General features: G+C 36.1%; 1 protein-coding gene across 1 annotated transcript in view; it reads right to left on the bottom strand.

The window, feature by feature from the left end:
* Agbl4 (AGBL carboxypeptidase 4) overlaps nt 1-24,594 on the bottom strand; it is a 1,043,215-nt gene extending 1,018,621 nt beyond the window's left edge. The window contains exon 1 of the mRNA XM_042679054.1: nt 24,409-24,594. Within this exon, the coding sequence (XP_042534988.1) occupies nt 24,409-24,442 (34 nt within the window). The 5' untranslated portion in view covers nt 24,443-24,594. The remainder of the gene's footprint in view (nt 1-24,408) is intronic.
* Nucleotides 24,595-25,715: the final 1,121 nt, after the last annotated feature.

Here is a 25,715-nt window from a genome sequence, read left to right on the forward strand (position 1 = left end):
CATTACAGGATGGAATAGGAGAAACCCTAGGTCTCCTTGGCTCAGGCCGAAATTTTCTGAATAGAGACCTGGAAACACAACAAATCAAAGAAAGGTTGGACAAATGGGATTGCATAAAGTTGCAGAGCTTCTGCAGGGCAAATGACATAGCTAGCAAGATCAATAGAAAGCCCACGGATTGGGAGAAGATCTTTACTAGCCATACAACGGACAAGGGTCTCATATCTAAAATATACTTGGAACTCAAAAAATTAAACCCCCCAACAACAAATCCTCAAAGAAACAACTGCCCAATAAATAAGTGGGCGAAAGACTTAAAGAGAAACTTCTCTGAAGAAGAAAGAAGGATGGCCAATAGACACATGAAGAAATGTTCAACATCCCTAGCCATAAAAGAAATGCAAATCAAAACAACATTGAGATATCACCTCACTCCAGTGAGAACGGCAAAAATCAAGAACTCTAACAACAACAGATGCTGGAGGGGATGTGGACAGAAAGGAACCTTAATTCATTGTTGGTGGGAATGTAAACTTGTTCAACCACTTTGGAAAGCAGTATGGAGGTTCCTCAAAAGACTCCACATAGAGCTCCCCTATGACCCAGCAATCCCACTTTTGGGCATTTACCCTAATGTTTACAAACAAGACCACACTAAAGCTACCAGCACAACTATGTTTATTGCAGCATTATTTACCATAGCTAAGATATGGAACCAACCCAGATGCCCCTCAGTAGATGAATGGATCAAGAAAATGTGGTATATATACACAATGGAATTCTATGCCTCCATCAGAAAGAATGACATTGCCCCATTTGTTAGGAAATGGAAAAACTTGGAAAAAATTATATTAAGTGAAGTAAGCCAGGCCCAAAGAAACGTAGGTCCCATGGTTTCCCTTATTTGTAATATCTAGTATATGTATGAGTCAAGCGGAAAAGGTCAGATAATGTGATGTCAGGAAAATGAACCCTTAGATGTGTATTTTAATGTTTTTTTCTTTCGTGCATGTGTTTCTAACACATTTATAAGATTATCTCTTTGTTGCTTTGTATGTCCCTCCCCCACAGTATAACCCTTGCTTTCACTATATTTGATGTCAGTATAACTTGTGGAGGAGATGGGGAAAAACCAGTTGTTTAAGGATACAGGTGGACCTGTTGCAACAATGAGAAGTACAAGTTGTCATGTCCAAAACGAACTTTACAACGTTGGTGTGGGGGGGGGGGCTGGGGGGGGGGGGGGAAGGAGAAGGATTGGGATTAGGGGGGGAGGGGGGAGGCTGGGAAGGGATGTGAAGGGTAAACAAAGGAGGAGGCTGCAATGCTTGGTAAGAAATGTACTCGTTATCCTGCCCTTGTAACTGTAACTCCTCTGTACAGTATGTTCACAAATAAAATTAAATTAAATTAAAAAAAATGTAAAACTTACATTCTGTATTCTCAAGAATTTGTAAGATGTCATGAACAATCCAATCATTTGTCATTCATGACAGAGGTTTACTTACAATAATGACTAAAAATGCTTTGACTATTTAAAATATGAAATGATGGGATTTTATTATATTGTCTATAGTCTATCAAAGAATAAAAATAAGAACATTGCAAGCGAGGGATGGTAGTTTGTCATAGACACTAGAAAGGTAGAGATGAAGAGGATCAGAGGTCTAGGGAAGTATGGGTGAAACATTCACAAGACCCCATTTCAATAGGTGTACAAGCATGCACCTGCCAACCCAGTTTTGCAGGTATTGTAAATAAGAGGATTGTGATCGATAATTACCTAGGAAAAGGCCAAAGTATGTCTCACTGACACATTTAGCTTCAAAGAAAGGATCTTGGAACAGATATGTTTGTTGGGAGCATTAATGCTTACAACACACATCTCTAGTATTTTTTTTATTGTGAATATACTATACAGAGGGGTTACAATTACATGGGCAAGATAATGAGTACATTTCTTATCAAGCATAGTAACCTCCTCCACACATCTCTAGTATTAAGATTACCAAGTAATCAGCACTTCAAACCTAGATAATTACATCATGTAGCCCATAAATATTTTGCTGATAACAGTACTAATTCTCCCTAATTATTTCACATCATTTAGGACAGTAAGCTATCAATAAATATTAAAATTAACTATTCAGTTCATTAAAAGAATCAAATGCAATGTCATGCATAAAATTGTGTTTTTAATAAATTTCCAAAGCAAAGAATGCCAGGAAGTACTAATGCACTCTTCAAAAGGAAATATTTTGCTAAACATTCTGCTTTATTAAATCCCAATCCCAGATCTGTGTACTAAATTTAATAAGTTATGTACTTTTTGGCCACCACTACAGAGAGTAAGCAAGTACATAACACTAATACTAATCTATGTACTTTAAATGTATTTTGTACCATTAATTACCTGTTATTCCAAATAATAATCTTTCTATTCGCACATCTTCCAAAAACACATGTTTGTAATACCTGGAGTATCTACCTAGCACTATGTACCTCCCAAAACCTTCATGAGATTTTATATATTATTCACTATTCCTCTAAGAAACCATATTCTTACCACTAAAGAAAATCATGTATATTAGAGACAAAAAAATAGCAAGAATTAACAAAACAAAGAGTAGATTCTTTGAAAAAAATTAACAAAATTGACAGACCCTTAACAAATCTACCAAAAAAAAGAGAAGATGCCAACTAAATAAAATTATAGATGAAAATAGGAACATCAAAACAGAAACAAGCAAGATCCAGAACATTAAAAGGGAATACTTTACAAAAGTTTATGTTAACAAACTGGAGAATCTGGGTGAAATAGAAGAATTCCTAGAAAATACTGAAATACCCAAACTGAACAAACAAAATTTAAACCAACTTAATAGACCCATAACAGTAATGAAATAGAAATGACAATAAAAGACCTCCCATCCAAGAAAACCCTCGGGTCAGATGGAGTCACAGCCAAATTCTATAAGGCCTTCAAAGGAGAACTCACTGCAATACTCCTCAAATTCTTCAATGAAATTGAAAAGGAAAGATCATTACTAACCTCATTCTTTAAAGCCAGCATAACCCTCATTCCAAAACCAGATAGGGACTCATCAAAGAAAGAGAACAAGAGACCCATCTTCTTTAATGAACATTGGTGCATAACTTCTCAATAAAATTCTGGCAAACAAATTCTAATAACAACAAAGAAAAAAACACATATGATATGATCAAATGGGATTCACTCCAGGGATGCAAAGCTGGTTCAATATAGGCAAGTCAATTAATGTAATTCCACACACCAACAGATGCAAGGACAAGAATGACATGATCAACTCAATAGAGGCAGAAAAAGCATTTGATAAGATCCAACACCCATTAATGATAAAAGCTCTTGAGAAACTAGGAATTTATGGAATATTCCTTCACATAACAAAGGCTGTATATAGCAAACCTACAGCCAGCATTACACTCAACAGGGAAAAGTGAAAAACATTTCCTCTAAAATCAGGGACAAGACAAGAATGTCTGTTCTCTCTGCTCCTCTTCAACATATATTGGAATACCTAGCTAGAGCAATAAAACAAGAGACAAACATAAAGGGGATCCAAATACGGAAAGAAGAAGTAAAACTCTCCCTCTTTGCAGATGACATGATCTTGTATTTAAAGAGCACAATAGATTCCTCTTTCAAGTTACTTGAGCTGATTGAAACTTTGGCCAAGTAGCAGGTTAAAAAATTAATCCACATAGCTAGCAAGATCAACAGAAACCACATGAATTGGGGGAAGATCTTCATTGGTCATACTTCGGACAAGGGTCTCATGTCTAAAATATACTTAAAACTCAAAAAACTAAATCACCCAACAACAAATCCTCAAAGAAACAACTCCCAATAAATAAGTGGGCTAAAGACTTAAAGAGAAACTTCTCTGAAGAGGAAATAGTGAGTAGACACATGAAGAAATGCTCAACTTCTCTAAGCCATAAGAGAAATCCAAATCAAAACAACATTGAGATTCCACCTCACCCCAGTTAGAATACTGTAATCAAGAAATTTAATAACAACAGACGCTGGAAGGGATGTGGCCAAAAGACAACCCTACTACATTGTTGGTGGGAACGTAAACTTGTTCAACCACTTTGGAAAGCAGTATGGACGTTCCTCAAAAGACTATATACATAGAGCTCCCCTATGACCCAGCAATCCCACCTTTAGACATTTACCCAAATGATCACAAACAAGGCCATACTAAAGCTACCAGCACAACTATGTTAATTGCAGCATTATTTACCATAGCTAAGATATGGAACCAATCCAGATGCCCCTCAGTCAATGAACGGATCAAGAAAATGTGGTATACATACACAATGGAATTCTATGCCTCCATCAGAAAGAATGACATTGCCCCATTTGTTAGGAAATGGAAAGACTTGGAAAAAATTATATTAAGTCAAGTAAGCCAGGCCCAAAGAAACATAGGTCCCATGATTTCCCTTATTTGCAATAACTAGTATATGTCTGAGACAAGCAGAAATGGTCAGATAAGTTTATGTTAGATGAACTAAACCCCAAGATAAGGACTCAAATGGTTTTTCTTTCTTGGGATTGTTTCTAACATATTTAGAAGATGATTTCTTTGTTGTTTTGTATGTCCCTCTCCCACGGTATAACCTTGCTTTCATTGTATTTGATGTTGGTATAATTTGTGGAGGGGAAAGGCAAAAACAAATCATTTAACTAGGGATACAGGTGGACCCATTGCAACAATGAGGTGTACAAGTTGTTATTTAAAAAAACAAACTTTACAACTTTGGGCGGGGGTGGGGGGGGGGGGAGATGGGAAGGGGAAACAAAGGAGGAGGCAACAATGCTTGATAAGAAATGTACTCATAAGGCTGGGAAGGTGGTTCAGTGGTAGAGCACTTGCCTTGCATGCATGAGGCCCTGGGTTCGAGTCCTCAGCACCACATAAGCAAAAAGAAAAAAGCCGGAAGTGGAGCTGTGGCTCAAGTGGTAGAGCGCTAGCCTTAAGCTGAAGAGCTGAGGGACAGCGCCCAGGCCCAGAGTTCAGGCCCTCGACTGGACCCCCCCCCCAAAAAAAGAAAGGTACTCATTACCTTGCCCATGTAATTTTAACCCCTCTGTACAGTATTTTCACAATTTTTTAAAAAAATAAGTTTAAAAAAAGACTCCACATAGACCTCCCCTATGACCCAGCAATCCCACTTTTGGGCATTTATACCCAAATGATCACAAACAAGGCTATACTAAAGCTACCAGCACAACTATGTTTATTGCAGCATTATTCACCATAGCTAAGATATGGAACCAACCCAGATGACCCTCAGTAGATGAATGGATCAAGAAAATGTGATGTGTGTGTGTGTGTGTGTGTGTGTGTGTGTGTGTGTGTGTGTGTAGGTGTGTGTGTGTGAGAGAGAGAGAGAGAGAAAGAGAGAGAGAGATACACACACAATGGAATTCTATGCCTCCATCAGAAAGAATGACATTGCCCCATTTGTTAGGAAAGACTTGGAAAAATATATATTAAGTGAAATAAGCCAGGCCCAAAGAAACATAGGTCCCATGGTTTCCGTTATTTGCAATAACTAGTACATCTGTAGGACAAGTAGAATAAGCCAGAAGCTATGTACATATGACCATATAAGATGTTAAGTGAAATGAATCCCAAAATAGGGACACAACTTGTTTTCTTCTTGCTTGCTATTGTTTTTAACATATTCATAATGTACTATGTGATTTTTCTGTTTTTCTTATATGTTCTTCCCCCACGGTGTAAACTGTTTTCACTGTATTTGATTCTGATGCCCTGCATCTTATATATACATTTTTCTAATTTGGGGAGGGGAAGGGAAATAACAAAATGCTGAAACAAGGATACAGGTTGACCCATTGTAACTATGAGATGTACGAACTTTACAACTTAGAGGGGACGGGGAGGGAGAAAGGTAGGGAGGGGAGGGATAGTAGGGGAAAAACAAAGGAGGTAACAATGCTCAATAGGAAATATATTCATTACCTTACTCATGTAACTGCAACCCCTCTGTACACTATTTTTACAATAAAAAATATTCATTTGAAAAAATTAATCCACAAAAATCAGTAGCTTTTCTGTATGCCATTAATGAAAAGAGCAAGACTGAAATCAGGAAAGCAACTCCATTTGTAATAGCCACAAAATGTAAAATGAAATACCTAGGAATTAACCAAAGATGTGAAGGACCTCTATGATGAAAACATTGAAATTAAAGCAGATTTAATAAATGGAAAAACCTCCCATGCTCCTGGATTGAATGGATTGACATCTTGAAAATGGTAATACTGCTCAAAGCTATCTACAATTCAAAGCAATCAAAATTCCAACAGCATCCTTCAATGATATAGAAGAAGCAATCCAAAAATAACATTGGACTAATATATGATCCCGAATAGCAAAAATAATCCTTAGTAGGAATAACAGTGCCAGAGAATATCAATTCCAAGTTTACCAAGCTGTAGTAATAAATTTAAAATTAAAAATCTTGGTATTAGCACAAGAACAGGTCTGAGAACTAATGGAATATAATAGAAGACCCAGAAATGAACCGACAGACCTATAGCCACCTAATATTTGATAAAGGAGCCAAAAACACAGGATGGAAGAAAGACAACAAATAGTGCTGGCAGAACTGGCCATACACATGCAGAAAACTGATGTTAGATCCTTATATAACACCCTACACCAGAATCAATTACAAATGGATCAAAGACCTCAATGTAAAACCAGATACCCTGAAAATATTACAGGAAGGGATAGAGAAAACACTAGGGCTCCTTGGCACAGGTCAAAACTTCCTAAGTAAATATCCAGAATCAAAGAAAGAGTGGATAAATAAGATCACATCAAACTGAAGAGCTTCTACATGACAAAGGACATAACTAACCAGATAAAGAAAATGCCCACAGATTGGAAGATCTTTATTAGCTATGCATCAGACAAGGGCCTCATACCTAAAATATACAATTAAACTCCTCCCCAAATATCCTCAAAGAATCAACAACCCAATTAAATAATAGACTAAAGAGAAGCCGGGCACCAGTGGCTCACTAGCTACTCAGGAGGCTGAGATATGAGGATCGCTGTTCAAAGCCAGCCCAGGCAGGAAAGACTGTGAAACTTTTATCTCCAATAAACCATTAGAAAACCAGAAGTGGCACTGTGGCTCAAGTGGTAGAGGCTAGCCTTGAGCTGAAGCGCACAAGGACAGCACCCAAGCCACAAAACCAACAACAACAACAACAAAATTTAAAGAGAGACTTCTCCAAAGAAGAAATAAGAATGGTCAATAGACACTTGAAGAGATGTTTAACATCTCTGGTGATAAAAGAAATTCAAAAAAAAAGAAAGAAATTCAAATCAAGACAAGATTGAGAGTCCACCTCAGCCCAGTTAGAATGGCCACTATCAAGAAAACTGACAATAACAGATGCTGGCAGAGATGTGGTCAAAAGGGAACATTACTACACTGTTGGTGGGATTGTAAACTTATTCCAAAACTCTGGAAAGCAGTATGGAGGTTCCTCAACAGACTAAACATGGAGTTTCCTTGTGACTCAGCAATCCCTCTCCTGGGCATCTACCCAAATGACCACCAACAAGGCCACACTAAAGCCACCAGCACAATTATGTTCGTTACAGCACTATTTGCCATAGTTAAGATATGGATTCAACCCAGATGCCCCTCAATGGATGAATGGATTAAGAGAATATGGCATATATGCTTCCATCAGAAAGAATGGCATTGTCATTCTTAAGGAAATTCATTCATAAGGAAATGGAAAGTCTTAGAAAAAAAATTATCTAAGAGAAGTAACCCAGACCCAAAGAAACAAAGGCTTCATGGTTTTCTTCATATGTAATAATTAGAATGTGCCTATAAATCTACAAGTAAATCCATGGATAGTAAAAGACAAATAATTACTCTTGGACATGATTAATTAAACAGTATTCTAAACATTCAAACAGTGAGACCAAAGGAGAATATTCTTAGGAGAGGATCACAAGGGCTCAATAACTATGTGCATATGATCATATAAAATGATACTTATGGAAACGAACTCCAAGAAATGGAAACTAAAGGTTTTTTAATTGTACTTTTTGCAGATCTTTTTTTTCTTTCCTTTTTCTTCAGTTTATTCTCTTTTGTTGCTATATTTAATATTTGTATCCTTTGTCTTGTATATAAGTCTATCTGATCTGGGGAGGGGAAAGGGAAGCACAGAAATGGTGGGACAAAGGGTGAACCAATTCAACAGTGATATTTACTAAAAAAAAAAAAAAAAAAAAAACTACGTTGGAAATTAACTATACAAACTGGGTGGAGGAAAAATGGGAGGGGAAAACTGGGAGAAACCAAGGGAGTGGGTGACACTGTTAAAAAGGAAATGTACTCATTACCTGACTTAAGTAGCTCTAACACCTCTGTACAACACCTTCATAATAAATTTTTTTTAAAAGAAAATCATCTATGTATAGAAGAACCACTGGGAGGATAAAACAGAATATACTAGCATAAGGACTGGTTATATCTAATACTTTGAACAGTTTTATTTATACTTCATGTCTAATCATTAAAGTAATTCCAGTTTTATCCACAAATGCCAATAAGAAATTTTTTAGGTCTCAGACACAAGAGATTTAAGTTATTCCATTTTCTAAAAAAACAAGTCATTTAGCCAAAGAGCTTTGTTAATGCTTCTACATTAGCACTATAATAACTAACAAGAGCTTAATTGTCTAAAATAGTTCTTCCTTAAGGCAAACCAATTCTATCATTTTTAACAATTAAATGGCCAGCCTGACATATCTTTAGTAAGATAAGTCAAGCAATCTTTTTATAAATACCAGAAAAATACGTATTTCAGTATCTAAAAATAATGAGAAGTATGTAAAATAGCAATATAACAACAAATAAAATACAGGTGAGTACTTTAGTGCTTGGTATTACTCATCTAAAATTTGCCAAGCACATTTCATGCTTAAGGCAATCACAAATCAAAAATAATCACTGAGCTCATACTTTATTCAAATACTTTGCAGGAAGTTGAAGGTCACTCGATTTCTCATAATTCAACTTCTTAACCAATACATGTACATTGTATCTAGTGCTAGGCACTATCTAAAGACTTTGCAAATATTAATTCAATTAATTCTTCAAATAGCTGTGGATAAATGGAAAAGCACAATTTAAAACCAGATATCCTAAGTTTATGCCCTACCCATACAAATTACTGAAAATTCATGCATGAATATAATTTTTAGATGCCTTCTTTTTGTATAATAAATCTAAGCTGTACTTAGCCTATAGGTCTACCCAGAGAATTTAAGAGAAAAAAATTTATACAAACATTCAAAGGCAAGAAATATAGTCCTCTGTTATATGCATATTTAGGTTGCCAAACAGGTTATATTAATAATTTTACAAATATATTTAGAGAAAACATAAAAATAAATCTATCATTCAACAATATAATGCTTCATTAGCAGTTTAAAACTACAAAGCTCAGAGAGAATAAAAAGTTTTAACTTCTCTAATTTCTTTTAATGAAGGATGTAACTCAAATTAAATTCATTTATCTGTCTTTTCTAAGTAAACCACCTGATAATACCAATGGAAATTGCATTGTATTCTTCAGTGAAAGAAAAAAAAGGGAGTTCTAAGGTCAGTTAGTTAATTTTCTGCTCAGGTATCTTATTTTTGCTACATTTCCCAAAAAAGGCTTTACAGAGCTATGGTAGACAGAGGTTTTCACTAGAGTATACCTTTTTCCCTCAATGATATAGAATGTTTCAGCAAAATGAAAGCATGTTGAAGCCTTTTATTTAAAGGAAAGTCCTTTTTTGCCTTCATGAAGTAAGAAATATCCAATTATTCATTTACCCGGTCTTAGATTTTCAATCATAATGGCCCTGCTTCCTCAGACTGGTTTCAATGTTAAATTAAGTATCTATAAGTCAAATACATCTAAGATTGTCACAAATTTACTAGAACAGCACAAACAATATCCAGGGCAAAACTGATTCTGCAGCTATTTTTTTAAAAAAATCATTTCAATCTCAATATAAATTGTAATTCCATCAGTTTCTGAAAATATGAATAGTAACTGCCAGAGAATTCCTATTAGTATGAGAATATTTTGTGGCATGTGAATTCTTCGAAAGCAAAGCACATCATCAGGAATTCCCACTGGGGTAAATTCTTCTTAAAAACATTTTTATTGCAACAATGAGAAGTACAAGTTGTCATGTCCAAAACGAGCTTTACAACGTCGGTGCGGGGCGGGGGGGGGGGGGGGGGGGGGGGGGGGGGGGGGAAGGGGGGGGGGAAGGAGAAGGATTGGGATTGGGGGGGAGGGGGGAGGCTGGGAAGGGATGTGAAGGGTAAACCAAAGGAGGAGGCTGCAATGCTTGGTAAGAAATGTACGCATTATCCTGCCCATGTAATTGTAACCCCTCTGTACAGTATGTTCACAAATAAAATTAAATTAAATTTAAAAAAAAGTAATGAAAAAAAAACATTTGTATTAGCATATATTAGTTGTACAATGGAGATTCACTTGGACATCTCCATACACATACAATGAACCCTGATTAAACTTGTCCCCTCAATCACTCTCCCATCTCCTCTTTTTCCTTCTTTTGTGAAACAATTTCAACAGGTTTCTTTGTTCTATTTTCATATATATATATATATATATATATATATACAGTATGTAGACCATATCCCCCTCATTCACATCTCTGTTGTCCTTCCCTTTTGCTAATATTCACTTTTTTTCCCTTTGTCATTTTTTTCATTTTTATGTATACATTCATTGTACAAAAGGGCTTCATCATGGTATATCACACATACACCTATGAATTTTAGTCTGATTAACACTTTCTATTGTTCTTACTCTCATCCTTCCTAACTCCTTCTTGTTCCACAGTTCTCATAAATTTCCTTATGCCATCTTCACACAAAGACACAAATGTATTTCATTATTATTTGTCCTCCATCATTCTCTTTTCATCTCCCTCTCCACCTCATCCCATAAACTGTACCAACAGTTACAATCAGGATGTGTGTGAGTGTATGTGGATATATGTGTATGTGTGTGTGCATGTGTATCTTTTAGGTCTAGATTCCATGAACAAAAATGTTGAATGTGTCTTTTGATCATGGTTATCTCACTCAATGTGATGATCCCAGTTTAATCCATTTTTCTGAAAATGAGATAATTTCATTTTTCCTTATGACTGAATAAAATTCCATAGTGTATGTGTGCACACATTAATTGGGGCTGATGGGCAAGTCAGCACATACCACAGTTGGGGATTATTAAAGAGGTGCAGTTAATAAATATGAGCACACAGCTACCTTTCTCATATATTGCTTTACACTCCTACAGATATATGCCCAAGAGTTGTATGGTACGGTTATAAGGCAGATCTAGTTTCAGTAGGTTGATGAACCTCCATATTGATTCCCATTGTTGTTGTACATTCCACTAATAGCATATGAGTGTTTATTTTTCTCTACATTCTTATAAGCACTTGCTTTTTATTCTTGATGATTTCCCTTATGACTAGGGTAAGATGAAATCCTAGTGTAGTCTTGAATTACATTTCCTTTATGGCTAAGGACATTGTGTATTTCCCATGTGTTAATTATTGAATATTTAGAAAGTACTAAAAATCCCTTAGTGATAATACCTTCTGTGTGGGTAGCACTATAAATCATCCCTAGAAATAAATCTGTTCTATGCCATTTATCAGAAGAGAAAAATGACTCAGAAAGGTTACCAGACATTCTAAGATCACCCAACTTGACTCTGTCACCATCCAAATACAATCTAGTGTAAATACACTGCAGCCACCTCAGTTCCTATGTAAGCCAAAAAGAATAACTAATCCGTACATATAAACATAAAATGATTGATTTCACAGAAATGAACACATAATTGAATTTAGAGAGAAAAGGCTACAAGGAATGTGCATTAGAAATATTACATAAGAAGATAATCTGTATCTTCCAGGGAGAAAAGTCTCCCTGGTACCACTAATGAGGTAGGGTCTAGGTAGTCAGAAATAAAGAGGAATAAGCCTAGGAGGGACATGTTACATAACAGCTTTTACAGTTTAGCCTTGGCATATTGTGGTACTTGTATCTTCAGCAGCATGGGTTGTTACTACCTTGTTATCTTTCAGTTAACAAGGTTTCAGCTTTTCCTCACAACCTACAAAAAGAACAAATAACTCCACACAAGTTTAGAACTTGCTCAAACACATTTAAAAGTGATTATCAGTGCAGTAACTGTCTCTACTTATATCATTTAAAGGAATATCAGAAATCTTTGTTTTAAACCAAGAAATGTTATTTGATTAAACATTGTCTATATCTTTGCACTTTAAAAATAAAAATTAATTTAAATATAAAATGCAATTCTAATGCTAAAATACCATAGAAATTTCAAAAAATGTATCTCTTCATAATATTATCTCCTTACAGATACCACAGATTTGTGTGTACTCTGCTGTGCTAATACTAGAATCTGAATTCTTGAACTCAAGACCTGGACACTGTTTGGGTGGTTAACTCATGGACTTTCCTGCCTATGCTGTCTTAAAACCTCAATCCTCAGATCTCAAGCTTCCTAGTAGATAGAATTACAAGCAAGAACCGCTGGCACCACTATAGATCTTATAGTACTGGTATAATACAAAAATGCAAGAGAGTACGTGTTAATTATTTCCTAGCCAGGTATACCTTCAAGTACATAAATTTTCATTTCTTTCTTTTCAAAGTAGGTAAGCATGTCAAGTATTTAGGGAATAAGTGTAGGGGGCAGAAATCATCTACCTCTAGGCCTAACTATATTTCAAAAGGATTTAAAACAAAAATCAAAATATATATTTATGTAACATATATGTATATGTTGTCTAAAGATTAAGATGTATTTAATAATAATACTAAGCATTAATATGAAATGAGATACCAATGTGAAAACATGGTTTTCACATTGTATATTATTTTACAAATTCCAATTTTTGCAAAGGCCTAAGTTAATAGTAGCATTAATTTTAACAGCATCTTTAAGCCATCTGTGATCTGTCAATTTATTAATCATGTAACCCTGGCAAAGTTATTTAACTACATGAATTTCACATTCTTTTTTGCAAAAAGCATAATACCTTCCTCACAATAGGTCTATAAGAACTGAATAAGTTTCAAAATTCTGTTCCATATAGCAAATGTTTAGCAGAATGATTCTTGCACTAATGTGAATTATTCATATGAAATTTCTGTAAATGTTCTAAAAGTATTATGAAAAGGGCATTATTAGCATTATATTATATTAAAGATTATATTCAAAATCTTCATTATTTAAAAAAAACTTTAAACCTAACAGAATCACTAATGGTCTAAATGGCATAGTATGTATGAACAATGCAGGCTTAAAAAAGTAGGCTCTACAACTAAAATTCAAATATTTAGCATACTATCTCATCCAGACTACTATATGATTACAATATTTACATATAATCCCTTTGTATTTATAAGACAGAATATTAAGTTGTATATTAAGACATTAATTATTCATGTTTTGAGCCCAAAGACACTCATGAAATGTTATTAAAACCAATATAATGTGAAGTCCCCTAGTTTACTATACATTACCAAAATACATATATATAATTATATACATATATAATATACATTTTGACACAGGCATATAATTTATCCTATATTTACATTACACAAAATTAGTCACAAAATGAATATGAGATTGAAGATTGAAGATTGCTTCAAAACACATATTAACAAAAAGTCTACCTAAGTTTCCAATAAATGATGTGGTTTTACATCCAAGAGCTGTATGGCACAGTTATAAGGTAGATCTAATTTTAGTTGGTTGATGAACCGCCATATTGATTTGCATTGTTGTTGCACAGTTGGTGTTCCCATCAATAGCATATGAGGGCTTATTTTTCTCTACATTCTTACAAGCACTTGTTTTTTTCTTCAGTTAATTAATGATGTGATTTTATATCCAACTTAATATTTAGATAATATGTCTCTATCTACATATTCAAACACATAATTCATCAATTCTATTTCCTCTCCTGGATCTCTCCCAGAGTCAGATCTCATATTTCTAATTGTATCCTCATCATGTCCACACAGCTATACCATTATTGTCTGAAATTAAAAGTACCTAAAATAAACCTAGCCTTTACACAACTAAAACATAATGTGTTTGTAAATTGTAAGCATTTTAATGGGAGAGAATTCACTGTTTTTCCTGTTAGCCAAATGGACCAATAATTCTATAAATAGTTGAGTAATTTTAGCAATATCCTGAATGAGCTTTATTCTTCTCACTTCACAACTTAATTGTGTATTGCTTTCTCTGCTCTTCATGTCTCCATCTCAAACCTTCTATTTTCCATTTGCATTATGCTAACTCCTTATCATTCCTTCTCTCAGAAGGAAACCATTTCCTTCCATGACTAACTTTGAGACCATTATCACTAGTCCCCGGAAGTCAATGAGCCATTCCATGGCTTCAGAATTCTGTATACAGGTGACATATAAGGATCTAACTTCAGTTTTCTGCACATGTATAGCCAATTCTGCCAGCACTATTTGTTGAAGAGGCTTTCTTCCATCCTGTGTTTTTGGCTCCCTTGTCAAATATTAGTGGCTGTAGGACTGTGGGCTCATTTCTGGGTTTTCTATTCTACTCCATTGGTCATCAGGCCTATTTTTGTACCAGTACCAAGCTGTTTTTATAACAACCATTTTGTAATAGAGTTTGAAGCTTGACATTAATATTCTTCCAGTATTGTTCTTCCTGCTAAAGATTGTTCTTGCTATCCATGGATTACTTCTTCTATATCATTAAAGAATGTTGTAGGGACCTAGGGCCACCTAATCTATGATAAGAGAACCAAACTTATCAGATGGAAGAAAAACAGCCTCTTCAACAAATGGTGCTGGCAGACTGACTATACACATGTAGAAAATTAAAGCTAGATCCTATTTATCCCTGGACTAGAATCAACTCCAAACAGATCAAACACCTCAAGGTGACAACAGAGACCCTGAAAACATTACAGGAAAGGATAAGGGATACGCATGGCAAAGAACATAGCTAGCAAGATTAACAGAACGCCTAAAGATTGGAAGATCTTCACTACCTATACAATAGACAAGGGCCTCATATCTAAAATATACCTAGAGCTAAAAAAGTTAAACCCCCAACAACAAATCCTCAAAAACTACCTCATTGATAAGTGGGCTAAACAAATACAAAGAGAGCTTCTCAGGGGAGGTAATAAGAATGGCCAATAGACACATGAAGAAATGTTCAACACCCTGACCATAAAAGAAATGCAAATCAAACACACCTTGAATTCCACCTCATCCCAGTTAGAATGGCCATTATCAAGAAAACAAATAATAACAGAGACTGATGGGGATGTGACCAAAGGTAATGCTACTACACTGTTGGTGGAAATGTAAACTTGTTCAACCACTCTGGAAAGCAGTATGGAGGTTCCTAAGAAGACAAAATATAGAATTCCCCTATGATCCAGCGATCCCACTACTGGGCATTTACCCAAATGACCACAAACAATGCCACACTAAAGCTACCAGCATAACTATATTCATTGCAGCATTATTTACCATAGCTAAGCTATGGAACCAACCCAGATGCCCCTCAATAGATGAATGGATCAAGAAAATGTGGTATATATACACACAATGGAATTTTTTGCATTCATCAAAAAGAATAACATCATCTCATTCATAAGGAAATAGAATGACTTGGAAAGAATCATATTAAGTGAAGTAAGCCAGACCCAAAGAAACATAGGCTCCATGATTTCCCTCATTTGTAATAATTAGTATATGTCTAGGATAGTCCTAGAAGAAGATCACAAAATGGTGAAACAAGGACAAAGGGTGACACAATATAACAATAATACAAGACATTATGTTGGAAATGAACTTTATAACTTTGGGAGGGTTAGCGGGAGAAAAACAAAGGAGTGGGTAACAATCTTCAACAAGAAATGTACTCATTACCTTACTTATATAACTATAGCCCCCTGTACACCACTGTTACAAGAAAATATAAGGAGGAGGAAGAGGAGGGGGGAGGGGGGAGGAGGAGGAGGGGGGAGGAAGAGGAGGAGGAGGGTAAGTTGTGGGGATTTTGATGAGTATTGCATTGAATTGTAGATAGCTTTGAGCAGTATTACCATTTTCAAGAGGTCAGGCCATCCAATCCAACCCTCCAATGGAGATTTTCCCATTTTCTTAAATCTGCTTTAATTTCAATGTTTTCATCATAGAGGTCCTTCACATCTTTGGTTAATTCTTAGGTGTTTCATTTTATATTTTGTGGCTATTACAAATGGAGTTGCTTTCCTGATTTCAGTCTTGCTCTTCTCATTGATGGCATACAAAAAAAGCTACTGATTTTTGTGGATTAATTTTTTAACCTGCTACTTGGCCAAAGTTTCAATCAGCTCAAGTAACTTGGAAGAGGAACCTATGGTGCTCTTTTAATACAAGATCATGTCAACTGCAAAGAGGGACAGTTTTACTTCTTCTTTCCTTATTTGGATCCCCTTTATGTTTGTCTCTTGTTTTATTGCCCTAGCTAGGTATTCTAATAGTATATTGAAAAGGAGCAAAGAGAGCAGACATTCTTGTCTTGTTCCTGATTTTAGAGGAAATGGTTTTTAACTTTTCACCATTGAGTGTAATGCTGGCTGCAGGTTTGCCAGATACAGCTTTTGTTATATGAAGGAACATTCTGTGGATTCCTAGTTTCTCAAGAGCTTTATCATTAAGGGGTGTTGGATCTTGTCAAATGCTTTATCTGTATCTATTGAGATGATCGACACGTTCTTGTTCTTGCTTCTATTGGTATGTGGAATTACATTAATTGACTTGCCTATGTTGAACTAGCTTTGCATCCTTGGAATGAATCCCATTTGATCATAGTGTATGGTTGTTGTTTTTTGTTGTTGTTGTTGTTAGAATTTGTTTGGCGAGAATTTTACTGAGAAGTTTTGCATCAATGTTCATCAAAGAGATGGGTCTATAGTTCTTTCTCTGATGAGTTCCTATCCAGTTTGGGGTCAAGGGCTCAGTAGCCATGTGCATATTATCATATAAAATGATGCCTATTGAAATGAACTCCAAGAAATGGAAGCAAGAGGTTTTTTTTATTATACTGTTTTCAGTTCTTTTTTTCTTTCCTTTTTTCCTTTGGTTTATTCCCTTCTGTCACTGTTTTTTATTTCTGTACCCTTTCTGATTTGGAAAGGGGAATGGGAAGCACAGAAATGGTGGGACAAAGGGTGGACCAATTCAGCAGAGAAATCTACTGGACACTATGGTAGAAATGAACTATATAACTTGTGGGGTGGGGGGAACTGAGAGGAGAAAAACTAGGAGAGAATGAGAGAGATGGTGACACTGTTCCAAAGGAAATGTACACTCTACCTGACTTTTATAACTGTAACCCTTCTATATATCACCTTTATAAAACTTAAAAACTAAATAAAAATAAATTTAAAATAAGGAATTCTGTATTAGAAGATAACTTTTCTATATATGCCTCTTCTATTGCAATGAGAATTCCTTGAAGACAGGGATCTTATCTACTGTAATGCATAGTTCAGCACATCTGTAGAATATAGAAGGTATTCAATATCATTTATGTGCCACTACGGGGGCTTGAACTCAGGGCCTGGGTGCTGTCCCTGAGCTTTTACAGCTCTAGGCTGATGCTCTACCACTTGAGCCACAGCTCTACTTCTAGCTTTTTGGTGGTTAATTGAAGATAAAAGTCTCATGTTCTTTCTTCTGTGAGCTGAACCTCCATCCTCAGATCTCAGCCACCTGAATAGCAAGGATTATAGACAAGAGCACCCAGTACCCAGCTCAATATAGTATTGAAAAAACAAGTTAAAAGATTAAAAATTTAGTCTACAATATAGTGCTTTATTCCACAGAAATTCATATGGCACTTCTGAAACTAAGGCAAGTAAATTTTAATTATTCCCTTTCTTTGTAACATTACTGAAAATATTTAGGAATATTCAATCTCATGAAAAGTTTTTAATCTTATGTAAAATTGTAGGAGTCCCTTTGTATTTCTTTGTTTTGTTTTTCTTTTTTAAGTACATTCTTTTAAAAGTCAATAGTTCTTAAATACATGTGACAAATGTCTTCTTTACAGTTTTAAAGGAGAGAAATTTCTTTTGGGATTCCATTAAATAAATGAAAAATGTAAAAAGCAAAAATTACCATATTCCCATATGGTGAACATTATCAATGAATTATTACAAGCTTTCACATTTGAAATAATTTTTTATAATTAGTAACATCAAATTCATCTATGAATAAAAATTTTCCTTGCATCAATATTGAGTTTAACACCAACTCCATTACTGAAATTTTATAATTAATAAAACTTCTTTGAAACTCATATAAGATTGTGCTGTTCTTAAGTGACTCAAAGCAAAGTGGTGATTTTGTTAATATATATGCAAAATGTCTTCTGATCTTTTAGAATGTACATATATATATATATACATAATTCTCTAGTGTCTCTAACCTAAAGTGACTAAAAGCTAAGTTAAGTGACACTGAAACTGAAGCCAAATGTATCCATAGATTTCATTAATATAGACAGCATCAGACAGACTTAGAAGAAATAACTGCATATGCTTCCTGGAAATTCTTCTGGAATCTTTTTTTTCTTTTGGGATCTTTAATAAAATTATAATCACTTACGTTACAGAAGATGCTAAGTTGACAAAAACTAATTTGAACACCAACAAACATTTTTAAGTGCATTAAGTAAGCACGTATTTCCACAATTCTAAAATGCTTCAATTTCTAACTTTGGGACCAAAAGTAATTTGGTATCAAAATCTGACCCCAACTGATATGAAACTGTTTATGACTTATATTCACTTAATGTGGATGTGATATTAATGTGTTTTCTTATAGGGTACTGTTCCATACTTCATTATGAGTACTATGTAACTGATAGTAACTAAGTTGTATGACCTTCCCATAATTAAAAACATCTAAATTATGAAATATAATTATGCCCAGATATAGCACTGCAGACCTGATTTCCTCACCCTTTAAAAATGATTTTATTACTTAGCCTTTCCTTTTTTTTGGGGGGGGGGGGGTGTCCGGTCATGGGGCCTGAACTCTCACTTCTCAAAAAAAAATAAATTCTTTAAAATCCACCACATACAGAGACAGTTATCTGACACAGGTTAACAATTTTAGTCTCTTTAAAACTTGGTGTCTGTCTTTTTTATGATAGCAAAGCAATTATACCAATAAAGGATAAAAATCTTATACTGAACATGCAATGTCTAAATTTTAATACATTTGAGACATTTTATAGTAAAGCTCTAAGTAAACTTAGAAAATAATATTTATTGAGTTTCTTATAGAAAATAATATTTATTAAATTCTTCAAGCATATTATTGCTAATATCTACAACTATCCTACATTTCAAATACTAGAAAACTGAAAATCACAAAAGTGGAACCCAAGGTCCATACCTCGGAAAATCAGAAATAGTATTTATATAAAGATCTGAGCCCCAGTTCTTTCCTCTTCATTTTGCTATAATATCAAGCTTAGAATATTTCATGTAGGGCAGAAGTTTTCATAATATTTATGTTTTTCAGTATGTAAAATGCTGAAATATGAACAGCTAAATAATAAATCTGCATAATATTAAAATAATCTGAAACCCGTAATTTTATACAAAATCATTGCAGATACTTAGAACTTTACTCAAATTCTCTGTTACAAAGCTTCTCTACATTAAAACATATATTTTTGAGAAATGCTGTGAACATAGAGTGAATAGAGCATATAAAGCACTTAGTACATTGCCTGACACAAAACAAACACTCCATAAATGTTGCCTGTTGTGATGAGAAATCACCACAGGGCTGTATTTTGTACGATTTTGTTGAGCAATATCTAGACACCTGATCTAAAATCTACTAACACTGAACTGCTCTAGTGCTAAGCAATGGTGAGTGTCAATAGAAGTTTCTGTCTTGAAGTGTTTTTTTCAGGGGAGGGGGTAGTTAATGAAGGTTGAACTCAGGACCTAGTATTTGCTAAGAAGGTGCTCTATCATTTGAGCCACATCCCTAGCTCTCTTAGAAATCTTAAGAAAGAAACAAACTCTGAGACAGTTAATGATTCAGAAGCTAGATAAGCTGCTTGCCCTCATCAATTCCTCTCTCATCAGATTTACCAATAACCTCCAAACCTACTAGTAAGGTTAAAGCCTTCAATTTCATTCATTTTTAAAATGTATTTATTTTTATTATAAAGGGGATGAACAGAGGAATTACAGTTACATCAGATAAAGAGTAAAAGTTAAAGTTAAGTCAGATAAAGAATACATTTCTTTCTGATTAATGTCATACCTTCCTTCCCTCTCTCCCAGTTTTTCCCTACTGTCCCCATATAGTTCATTTTCAACACAGTGTCTAGTATCACTACAGCATTTATTCACCCTTTGCCCCACAATTTCTTTGCCTCTTCTTGCCCTCCCAAAGACAGGTAAAGAAACACATAAGACAAAAGGAAGTGAAAACAAAAATAGCAACAAAGAAGAAGAAAAAAACTCTTGTTCCCATTCCCTGGAGTTCATTTCAATAAATATTACTTTATATGGTCAGATGCATATAGCTATTGCACCTATGTGATCCTCTCCTAATATCTTCCTTTGTTTTCACTGCATAAATGCCTAGAGACTTACATAATTTATCATGTCCCAGTGGATTTTTTTTCTTTTACCACTGAATGTGTTTACTTATAGATTTATAGGCATGTTCCAGCTGCCACAAATGAAGGAAACAATGCAACCTATGGTTCTATGGGTCTGGGTTACTTTGCTTAATATAATTTTTCCAAGTCTTTATTTTCTTTATGAATGGTACAATATTATTCTTTCTGATTGATTGAGTAGAATTCCATTTTGTGTATTTAGCACATTTTCTTAATCCATTCATCCACTGAGGGGCATCTAGGCTGATTCCACAATTTGGCTATGGTAAACAATGCTGGCACAAGAATAGGCATGAGGACCAATGGAACAGAAGACCCGAATGGAATAGAAGACCTATAGCCACCTAGTATTTGATAAGGAGCCAAAAACACAGGATGGAAGAAAGACAACTTCTTCAACAAATGGTGCTAGAAAAATTGTCTAGTCACATTCAGAAATACGAAGCTAGATCCTTATGTATCAACCTACATCAGAATCAATTCCAAATGGATCAAAGACCTCAATGTAAGGCCAGACACCATGAAATATTACAGGAAGTGGTAGGGGAAACTCTAGGGCTCCTAGTGGCAGGTCAAACCTTCCTAAGTAAAAATCCAGAATCACAACAAATCAAAGAAAGACTGGAAAAATAAGATCACATCAAACTGAAGATTCCACATGGCAAAGGACATAGCTAACAGGATAAAGAGGAAAGCCCACAGAATAGGAGATCTTTACTAGCTATGCATCAGACAAGGGCCTCATATCTACAATATACTTAGAGCTCAAAAAATTAATTGTCCCAAATAAACTCTCAAAGAAAGAACAACCCAATTAATAAACAATCTAAAGACTAAAGGGTGACTTCTCAGTCAAAGAAATAAGAATGGCAATGGACATGGGAAGAAATGCTCAACATTGCTGGCCATAAAAGAAATGCAAATCAAAACAACATTGAGATTCCACCTCATCCCAGTTAGAATGGTCATTATCAAGAAAACTAACAGTAACAAATGCTGGCAAAAGGAAACTCTGCTACACTGATGGTGGGAATGTAAACTTGTTCAACCACTTTGGAAAGCAGTATGGAGGTTCCTCAAAAGACTAAACATAGAGGTTCCTTAAAAGACTAAATGTAGAGCTTCCCAGCAATTCCACTCCTGGGCATTTACCCAACAGAATACAAACACCACCACACTAATACTACCACTAGAACTATGTTCACTGAAATACTCTTGATTATACTTTAATCTCTCAGGTTATACTTTCTCAATATCCCTGCAGCTGCTCAATTCATCTTAGGCCTCCCTTAAGGCAATTTCATCCACCTCCCTGTCTTCAGTAATTATCTCCACTCCAAATAATTCTTTACATGACTGTTCAGAATTTTCTTACCAACAGCTTTATTGATGTCATCATCTATTTGTCTATCTTAAAGATACCTCAAACTTTTTATATCCCAAACCAAATTCATGATTCCTCTGCAACCTAGGCAAAACCACTCCCAATTCTCCCTATCCATTTGCAAAAGATAGAAAATGAGAAGTGGTCTTTGATGCCTTCTACTCTCTTGCCCTCTCATTTCCCTACACCCTATTAATTTATCTTGTAGATATATTTCATCAATCCTTACCTCATCTCCACTGTTACTTCTAACATGTGCCCCATTATTTATCTTCAATACTCATCATTGTATCCATAATTATGTTTTTAATGTATCATGTTGTGTTCCCATTTAAGTACCCTCAATGGCTTCCCATATTCTTAATTTTTATGGTCAGAATTACTATCACAGCCTATAAGATACTACAAGAGCTGCCTTCAGCTTACTTCCTCCTCCCTAAGGCCCTCTGTGTATCTACACTTTTCTCCTAGCTCCTTACACAGAAAAATCATATATCCACCAGTTCTGAGGTCCGTTCACTTAAGTTTTCCTCCACCTTTCCTCCACTCTTTGCTGTTGTCTTCATTTATTTAATTTCTATTATATTCCAGCTAAGATAGCACCCAAGACAACAAGTCATTCAGTGATTCATTTACTTATTGATCATGTGCTATATACAATATTCATTTCTCTATATATATGGAACTAATCAACAAATAAGAGCCCCTTGGAGTTTACATTTCTATTTAAAGGAGACAATTAGTTATCAAAATAGACTAGTAGAGTCAACCCCCAATGAATGCTATTAGGAAAAAAGAAAGTAAGAAAAATCCAAGGTAAGAAAATTAGGAGTGAAGAGTTTCCAGTGCCTAATTTGATATGTGGTATATAATTAGTATTTAATAAATATGTTGAATAGATGAATAAAATATTAGCATGTTCAATTGTGAGAAAGCTAAACTTGAAAAGGAATAGAAGAAACAGAAATGTTGCTGAAAGAAAAAGAAACCATAAAGGGGCCCTTGAGATATAATGGTCTCTTGAACCATTACTGATTATTTCATATAGTTTCCAGGTCCAATTTCTGAATCACACACAGACACAAATACAAATACACATTAATGCTGTGGTAATTCAAGTGGGTCACACTTATTACATCTAAAAACTTCATGAGGGCATGTATATAGTTATGGATACCACTTCAGTCATCCATCACTGTACATATATCTCTAGCCCACTGGTATCCTATACATATACTGATGTTATCTCTTGTATTAACGTTTCAGTTCTGTAGTCCCCAGCCTCTCTTAAGAACAAATTCCCTCACCAGTTCTCTTCCATGATCCTGTAAGGCACTTTTGTCACTAACTCTCTAAGCTCAGACAACCCAATCAGGGTCTCTTAAGGAAAAGGACTCTGGGTCTCCCTTCCCTTAAATGCTATCTTTCCCTCAAAGAGATGGAGAGATGCACACTTTTGTGATTCTGAATGACCTTTAAGATTCCGTATACACTCCTGCTCAGGCTTCAGCCTCCTTTGGTAGGCTCCTAAGGGACTGGGGCTCTGGATGTCCTCTCAATCCTCTTGTCTTCTTAAGGACTCATATAAAGATCCATACAGTTTCTCTGTGTCCAGAGGTGACCCTGAGCACTCAACACATTCTTAAAATACAAATACACTGAGTAAATCCCTTTCCATAGCTTTACTGAAGCCATACACCTCTACCTGCCTCTTTGGAACCAGAGCCTCCCCTCACTGCAAACCATGCTCAGGAAGGATCCCTCCCATCTTCCCACGGCTGGAGAACGCTGTCTCCGTGACGCAGCCTATCCCAAGGTACCACACAGGTGCCCCTCAACATTAGGTCCTGGTCTGCCCTCGTGTCCCAGCTCTTTCTGGGCCCATGCTCACTCGAGCGTGTGCACGCACCCCCCACACACCCTTTCACCAGCAGAACTTCGAGGTCACTCAGAGGGGTACACACCAACCTTGACCCCTGACCCCGAGGTCACAGCTCCACCAAGCAAACACACAGGAGGGTCTCCTCATAGGTTAGAGCCACGTCTACTCCCTTGTCCTTCGCAGGCCCAGGACAGCCAGGCAACCTCAGCTTTTTCTTCACCGACCGCCCCCACAGACCTGCCTCAGGCGTCGTCTGGCTCCGCTCCGCCATTTTTGTTGTCCCTCAGACTCGGAGCCCACGTAAAAGCTGCGGGGCAGTGGGGAGCGAGCGGAGTGGTGGGAATCTGCCGGCTGACAGGAGCTCCCTCCGGAAGACGCTGCGCTATGGTTGCCAAGGCAACGCGCGGGCTGCGCGAGAGAGGCGGGCGTACGGCTAGTGAGGAGGCTGGGAGGGGCGTGGTCAAAGAGCGCGTGCCGCCTAGGGCCCGCCCACACGGTGCCAATTCCCTTTAGAACCTGGTTCCCGGGGGCGGGACTAAGCCTCCAGGCCCCTCCCGACCTAGCCTCCGAGTTCTAGCAACTGAGCATGCTCAGCTAACTAGGCAATGGATGGTATAGTCCTGAAGCTGCCCCAGAGCCCAGCTGAACTGCATTTCTGTGGTTGGTGCTGAACTTTGGGGATTTGAAAGTGAAGATTTCAAGGAAAGTGAATGCAGTAGCTGAGTCTTAAAGACTGGACAACGTGTCATGGGGCAAAGGAGAAGAATGTACAGGACACAGAAATCTCTTGAGTCAAGTACAGATGTGTGGGTGATCTTCAGGAAACTGCAAGGAATCAAGTATAGCTGAGCGTAGTTACACAAAAGAAATTGTCGCCTCTATAGAGGTCATAGTGCATTTGGGTCCTCCAAAAGCAAAGCCTGAGGAAAGAATTTGAAAATCTGAGAGGAAACCAGTGAAGACAGAAAGATAGGAAAAGGAGAAAAGCCAAGAAAAAAAATGCTTTAGTAGACAGCTGTACTTTTGTGTTTGACTGTGTCAAATATGTCTCAGTCATTATCCCACTGAAGAAGAAGGAAGTTGGGACATTTACTGGTTCAGAGTTACTCTCGATCTCAAACCTTGAATTCTCTCATGTTTTCTGGTTATGTTGCCCCAGGCTGAGTTAGACTTACGAAGTTTAGGGAAAAGACTTTGGGTAGAAAAGCAGAGATATCAGAAAACGTTTAAGGTAAATATTGGCAAAATGAACGAAACTGTCCTCTCATTTGCACTGAAATCAGGGATAAAATGTGAGCAACATAAAAATCTTCCACAGAAAGTTGCCATCAGGATTAATTGCTTTTTTTTAATGTCCAAGCACCAGTGACTTGGGCCGTACTCTTAGCTACTCGGGAGGCTGATATCTGAGGAATGCCATTCCAAGCCAGCCTGGGCAAAAAAGTAAATGATGAGACTCATTCCAATAAAATACAAAAAAAAAAAAATTTAAGTCCAGAAATAGAGCTATGATTCAAGTTATAGAACACTAGCCTTGAGCAAAA

The sequence above is a fragment of the Dipodomys spectabilis genome, unplaced genomic scaffold (assembly GCF_019054845.1).
Source record: "Dipodomys spectabilis isolate Male_0828 unplaced genomic scaffold, ASM1905484v1 ptg000002l, whole genome shotgun sequence".
Classification (NCBI taxonomy): Eukaryota; Metazoa; Chordata; class Mammalia; order Rodentia; family Heteromyidae; genus Dipodomys; species Dipodomys spectabilis.